This window comes from Equus quagga, unplaced genomic scaffold (assembly GCF_021613505.1).
Source record: "Equus quagga isolate Etosha38 unplaced genomic scaffold, UCLA_HA_Equagga_1.0 HiC_scaffold_14272_RagTag, whole genome shotgun sequence".
Lineage (NCBI taxonomy): Eukaryota > Metazoa > Chordata > Mammalia > Perissodactyla > Equidae > Equus > Equus quagga.
This window is the reverse complement of record NW_025792618.1, coordinates 4186-11351: the sequence shown is the minus strand read 5'-3', so window position 1 is coordinate 11351 and position 7166 is coordinate 4186. Positions and strand designations below refer to the sequence as shown.

Below are 7166 nucleotides of genomic sequence, written 5' to 3'. Positions count from 1 at the left end.
CACGTTGAGGCGGTCTCCAAGCTGGCTACGCAGGGAGTTGACTTCCTAATGGAGGAAGACGTAGGCATGAACCCACAGAAAGAAGTCTATAAATAAACTCTCTTTGAGGGAGTCCAGTGAGGTGGGAAGAGGATTGCACTGGAGTTTAGGAATCATGAGCTGAAGTCCAGGTGATGTAACCTGTCACTTCTTGTGATTCAGGCCTCCTGAGTCACTCATTTGTATAATGAGGCTGCTTCATTAAATGGTTGTTAATGTTTCTTCTCACTCCAAGATTCTATCATTTCTTTCTTATTTTCTCCTTGCTCAGTGACAAACCTGGCATGATAACTGGCTTATAATTGTTGCTATTTAAATACAGAGGAACCAGGTTGAAGTCCTCCCATTTATTTCATGTCTTCTGCCATCATACACTATCTGTTAGAGGTTGTTTCCTCTTCATCAAAACATGTAATGTTTGAAGCATGCATCTGATTTCATTACATTCAACCAGGGGCTCTGCATCAACCATTATTTGAGTTCCTTAATTTCTCCCATTTTTCCCACCCATCCATCCATCCATCGATCCATCCATCCATTTATCCAGCTTAGGTTCTACTATCTAGATGACACACAATGTAAGGAAGTTTCCTTCCGGTCTTAGTCATTAATTTGGCATCTATTCAGAAGATAACAGATCTTATCAAACTGTAGAAAGTATTTTAAAGATCTTTGTGTGGACTTTGGCCCCAAGTGGAAATATGTCAGCTGACCATACTCTTTTTGGTAAAAAAGAGAGGCTTGTAACTCAGTCCCCAAAAGTCCCCCAAGTATGTTTTGAGCAACCAGCAGCATGTGGTGCTCGCCCTATGGTACTTTGCAAAGACCTAGCTTATACTGCTCAGGGGAGTTACGGAACTCTCAATAGTGGGAGCTTGGAAGCTGGGAATCCCTTACCTGCTCATGGTTCTGCTTGAGGGAGATGAGCTCCTCCTTCAGGGACTCCACCTGGGCCTCCAGGTCAGACCTGCACAGGGTCAGCTCGTCCAGGATCCTGCGCAGGCCGTTGATGTCCGACTCCACCAGCTGCCGCAGGCCCAGCTCCGTCTGATACCTTCACACACACAGCAAAGGTCAAGGGAGGTCAAAGAGGAAGATTTCTTCCTGGGCTTTACTTAGCTGACCTAGTCAAATTCATTATATTTTGAAATATTTTCTTTTTTTTTTTAAAGTTTTTTGAAAGGAAAAAAGTACCACTGTGCTGAGTAAAAAGACCTATTTCCTCCCTGAGACAGACCCACAGAGAAGGTATTGGTGGGGGGCCAATGCACAGTTCTACTCTCATATTAACTGTTGGTTCTAAGAAGCTCATTCACGGGTTGCTGTCAGCTAAGCGCCACTATCTTGCCTGCTTAAGTGAGCCGGTAAACTTCTTAAGCCAGCTATAGATTGTCTTGCCTTCCTTTCCAACCACGCTGAGAAGCAATCAGTTGCTGTTAAGGAAGCGCTAAATCAGAAGTCAGTTAGATTCAGCCTTGCCTGTGGATAAGCCCCTTCGTCTCCCTAAGCGTTGATTTCCTCCTCTGTAAAATGAGAACCAAACTAACACTTCATCCAGTTGGCCTGAAGATGAGGAAAGGCTGTAGGTATAATTACACCGTAAACCGTAAAATCCTACGAAAATGCAAAGGACTCTTATGATTGTAATGGTCACACCTAGAAAAATTGACTGATTCTCTGAAATGGATTTTGCCTTGTATTTTTGTGGTTTAATAACTTTTTTCTCATGGGCTGATATTGACTAACCTACACCAAGAAACCAACGTGAAATTCACTTTTAAACTTGGTCCAGACATTAAGTTGAAAAAGAGAAAGAATGGGTGGTTTCTTGCACTCCTTCCTAAACTTAAAATATAGATTCTTGGCATTCAGTGAGGCAACTTTAACTGACATTTAACCTAATCAAGTCAGTGCAGGAATCGTCCCGTTATCAACCCAGACAGCTTCTGCCTGCACGCTCCCGGGACAGAGACCACCACCCTGCGCTTCAGCCTGTCCATTACCAGGCTGCTCTGATCATTAGAAAAATCTTACTTGGTTCTGAAGTCATCTGCGGCCAGCTTGGCGTTGTCAACCTGCACCACCAGCCTGGCGTTCTCAGACTTGCTGACCAGGATCTGGAGACAGCATTAATTGTGAGATGAGTTGGACGAAGAAGGAATGCGCTGTGCCTTAAAGTGAAAAGCTCTTTTCTTTCAGCCCCATTCCTTCCAAATAGCTTTGAATCTTCTCAGATTTTCAGTTCTTGGGTAAAGGGAAGACTACTTAACAGAACTGATCATTTCAAAGCTAAAACAGTCAAGGAGAAATGCGCCCTTTGTCACAGACTCTTCCTGGTCTGCCTCTGGCTTCCTGCAGGAATTAAGCATACCGGGTACCAAGCCTCACATAGGGTGACCAGGACCCATTTGCTTGGAACTGGAGGGTTCCTGGGATGCTAAACCCAGAAAAACCCCAGGCAAACCAGGACAAGTTGGTTATCCTACCCTCATACCCTCCTTTTCCAGCCCTGCTGACCTCTCTCCACTCTCCCCTCATACTGCCTTGGACAAGGCTTTTGCACGAAGCTTCCGCCTCTACCTGGAGTGCCCTGGGATGTCCTTACCACCTTCAAGACCCCTCACATAACCCCCATCCCCGTCCTCCCCAGCTCCTGCAGGGGGTCGCTTCCTCCACGCCCTCCCACAGGACTTTGCTCTCAACCAGTTACACTTCCCGTCACCTTCCCTCTGGGCATTGGTTTCCACTCTCCACTTTTCTCCCCTAGCCCGTGAGCTCTGAAGGCAAGAGACTGTCTTATCCAGTACTTTATCCCTCGCTCCAGCACTGTGCCTAGTCATCACTAAACGTGAGTAAATGAATGCATGATCTTCAACTCGCATAGCCCCTTACCAGCCTTCACTTTACCAGAACTACTGAAGAGGGGACAGTCCATGCCCTCTGAGAATCAAGGGCTTGTGCAGTTGGACATCAACTCCTGCTCATCCTTCAATCCCTGCTCAGATATTGCCTCTCCTGGGAATCCGTCCCCAACCTCCACCGAGTCCCACCTCTGTGCTGACTCTTTCCTTATCCTCACTTCCACTCCTGCACTTCGGGTCCTGAGTTCTCACTTGTATATGTGTCGGCTCTGGTGGATGGCATGCTGTCTATATATCAGAGAGGCTTCTGGAGTCAATGGCTCTTTGCTTTGCTACAGACACAGTCTCTTTCTGCAGCTTTGAAAGGCCTTACATATTTGAGGATTCTCTCAGGAAATTCCTGGCTCCAAGAAATAATTCAGTGCATACTTTTTTAAAAAGCTATAGGCTCTGAAAATAAGAGCAGAATATCCCACTAGAACTAGGGTCGGATAATCTGGTTTTAGGGAAGAAGCAATGTAAGATTGCTGTAACTGATTTGGTCTAACGCCTTACCCTCTCCCCAGCCTGCATCCTTCCCTTGTGGGGCCTCCCGAAGAGATTTTCTAAGACAATTTGATGTGTTGTATCTAAACCAACGAAGTCTATGTCTTTATGCTTCTCAACGTTAGCTTCGAACAGTCTTAGATCCGTTCAGAAGTGAGTATGCTGAATTTGGATAGATAGTTTACTAAATTGGCAGTGTGGTGCCACCCCCTCACCTTCTGCTGGAGCTCCTCGATGGTGCGGAAGTAGGACTGGTAGTTGGAGCACAGTTCGGGCTCCTGCTGCTGGCACCGCTCCCGGATGCGGCTCTCCAGCTCCGCGTTCTCCCGCTCCAGCTGGCGCACCTTCTCCAGGTAGCTGGCCAGGCGGTCGTTCAGGAACTGCATGGTCTCCTTCTCGTTGCCATTGAAGGAGCCCTCGCAGAACAAGCCACAGCTGCCCACGTTGGCGGGGATGTTGCAGGCCCCGGGCAGGGTGCAGCCGTGACAGCTGGGGGGCACGCAGGGCCGGGAGGAGCAGGTGGAGCGGCAGCTCAGGCTGGGCAGGAAGCAGCTGTAAGACATGGTGCTGGAGACAGTGGAGCTCTGAAAGTCAGTTCCAAAGCCTGATTCTTCTTCTCTGGTGTAGCCCTGGTCCTCTCCAGGGCTTTATATTCTGTCATTGTTGGGTGTGCCAAACATGTCCAGCATTACCTCTTTTTACCTTCCTGACCAATTTTTCCATTTGTCGTTTAGCCACCTCACACGAGTCCTTTACCTCATAAAATATGTTACTTTGGCTTCTTGCTAAGTCAGGACTCCTCGCCAATCATGCTGGTTGGTTAAGTAAGAGCTTCATGGTTTGTCTTCAAAGTGATCAGCCCATTCCCTTGCTGCTTATTCACAGGGTGTTGAGTTAGAGTGACAGCTGTACCCTGTCCCCCAGAGTTGGGGGCTCTTCTGTGCCTCTTCCCCTTAAACGAGGAAAGGTCCGTGCCTCATCCATCATCCAACTCCTCACCCAACTCAGTAAGGACTTTGAGAAAAGCCGTCTAAGCAAGGCCACCTGGAAACCAGACTGTTGGGTGGGGAATCCTGGAAGCTGAGATCAGAGAGGACTTAGGAGGCCACCCCATTCAACGTCCCTTTGCCATTCTACCCTGCCCAGATGGAGGCAATTCTATTCTCTTCGTAGGGGGCTGAGGGAAACCCCCACACTCCATTTCTGCTATTATTCCACGTTCACAGAATGTTGAGAAAACTCACATCTTGAGAGCACCTACTCTGCATGAAGACTTACTATGTGCTTACACACAGTGTGACTGTTACTAGAATGGCTCCTGTTCACTGAGCACCCACTGTGCTAAGCACCTCCTGTGCATTATCTCCTTCAGTACTCACAAAACCCTGCAGGGATTGTAGATGAGGACAGCAAGCCTCTGAGAGGTTGCCCAAGGTCACAGAGCTCCTACACAGTGGAGCCGGAGTTCAAACCCGATCTCTCTGATTCCAACAGCCACACTCTCTTATCTTCTCACCACTGAGATTCAATAATGCACAAATCATTATGAGTTCAATGGGACTCAACGACTACTAGACAATATCCCCTCCTAAATTAGCGTCGGCCAAGAAATAAAAGCCTGTTTTCTATCCAAGAACCAAAGGTCATTTCTATTCTAATGGAAGGAAATCTACTAAGTGAGAAAGTACAATACCCACTAGAAACTGTAAACACGGAAACTGAGTTATCTGATGTAAAAACACTTCAGCCCAGCTTTCCAAAGGATACGATTCTAAAAAGCCACTAAATTATTGTGTGGTTAATGGCATCTCGTGACCATCAATACATTTTGACAAACAGATGTTCTGCCCTCACGGTGATTCAGGTGGAGATTTGAACTATGAGGATTTTATATTTAATCTATCAGTGCTCAAAATATGAAAGATACTCCTCAAAGTAGTTCCTTTTGGAAGCTGTATACTCATTCCTCCCATACAGTCATTACTCAGATTACGCCGTCTTCAAACTTGCCCTCGCAGCCTAGGACACTTTCTTTTGGTTATCCTCATTGATGGTAAATCTTCATCTTCTGAGGGTATGTTTAGTTTTGCAACCAACCAGATATCATTTGGAACCAAGCCTAGTGAGTGGAATAAACAACCAACCTGAGTAGTATCTTTAATGGGTCAGAAACACATTGAGACTATAAAATAATAATGTAGGATTCTAAAAGTTGTTCCCGAGAGCAAGCTTCATATACGCTTTCATAAAGGACGGCAGCTTTGGAGTAACATGTGGTCTCCTAGAGCGTGTGCTTTGAAGGCGCTGACATCTCATCCGTGTTCACAATCCACAGCTCTCTGCCCCTCCTGTCTGAATCTCTACCTTTAGAGAAATGTGGAATGAGTGTGCTTGTTTAAAATCAATACCAAACCAATTGAAGCCCTATTGGATGAGATCAAATAATATAAAGTATATAGCTAGATTCATTAGCTTTTCTCTGTCTTCCTCCCTTTCTACTCAAAGCTTCAAATGAGAAAAATCTAGACAATGGCAGTTTTTAAAGAATAACAAAGGAATATACTGTTGTAGACTGGTAAATATGTCCATGAGGGTCCCTACAACCATTACTGTAGCTTCTACCTCAGTCAGAACGTAGTAGTCCAGAGGTAAGTATCCTTTTATCTTCGAAAGTGGAGGGTATTCCCATACCTTGAGTAGAAGTAACTATGGTTGCCGCATAGCTACGTGGTCTTTAGATAATAATGGTTGCGACCACTTGGGTCTATTGAGAAGAGAGCCAAGTTTTAATTAGCTTCCCAGGAATTCTGGAAGACAACCGCTTTTATTTATTCCACTTACTGTATGCTGTGAATTCTTTCCTTTGCATAAGCGATGACATTGTCTCTAGTCAATGACCCTTCAATAAACATGATGAGCAAATCAAATCCTAACAAACAGAAAGGTTTTACACCTGCCCAGGTAATTGTGGTAGACGCCTTGGTAAGGCTTCTGGTCTTACCATGTGAGCAAATTGCTGTTGAGGTTTAAGGACACTATTTATGATGGAAGCCAAGGCTATTTCTGGGGGAAGATCACACCCAAACTCACCATGGTGGTTAACCATGGAGTGGAGTCAGGGCAGATCTGCTGAGGCCATCCTCCCTGTGGCAGGACTTTAAAGGCATTAGGAGGCCTCCTTCCTCCTTCCCAAACCATCTTCCCTGATGGCCAGGTACTGGCATTTGAAATTCTCATCATGAGAAACATACAATGTATTCTTTGGGAAATGCAAAGTAACATATCAGGCCACTTATTGATTAATTACATGTTCATGTGTACTAATGGCAAGGAGAGGCCAGGAGTAGTGTCATCGGGCACACTCAGACCAGGAGCACTGACTTATGCCTAAGAGAGATGAAGACTTACCCACTGGAGAATCAGAAAATCAGAAACACTGTTCAATATCAACACCAGCCCGGCAAGTTTTGGGCCAGCCCCAGTTAGAGCTGCTTATAAGAACAGGACACAGGGTTTCCACAGGCCATTCCGTAAAGTCAGCCGTTACGAATTTATCAATCACCCAGCCTCACTACACTGAGGGGAGAAAGTGTGATGGTAATCCAGGAACTAAGCTAACAGGTTTGGCTCTGAGGAGATGCCCAAACAGGATTCCAAGGAGGATAAGCGGGAGAAGACCTGGAGAATGAGCTAGCTCAGTAGTAAGATGGGCTGAGCAAA

At 45.9% G+C, this 7166-nt stretch overlaps 1 protein-coding gene across 1 annotated transcript; it reads right to left on the bottom strand.

Moving 5' to 3' along the window:
• Positions 1-3: 3 nt before the first annotated feature.
• Positions 4-4079, bottom strand: LOC124231977 (keratin, type I cuticular Ha3-I-like; the record flags this gene model as incomplete). The annotated part of the gene is made up of 4 exons (XM_046648971.1): positions 3662-4079; positions 2074-2156; positions 937-1093; positions 4-45 (listed from the first exon to the last, which is right to left on the bottom strand). Coding segments are annotated over exons 1-4 (630 nt in total), but the record flags the coding sequence as incomplete, so codon positions are not given.
• Positions 4080-7166: the final 3087 nt, after the last annotated feature.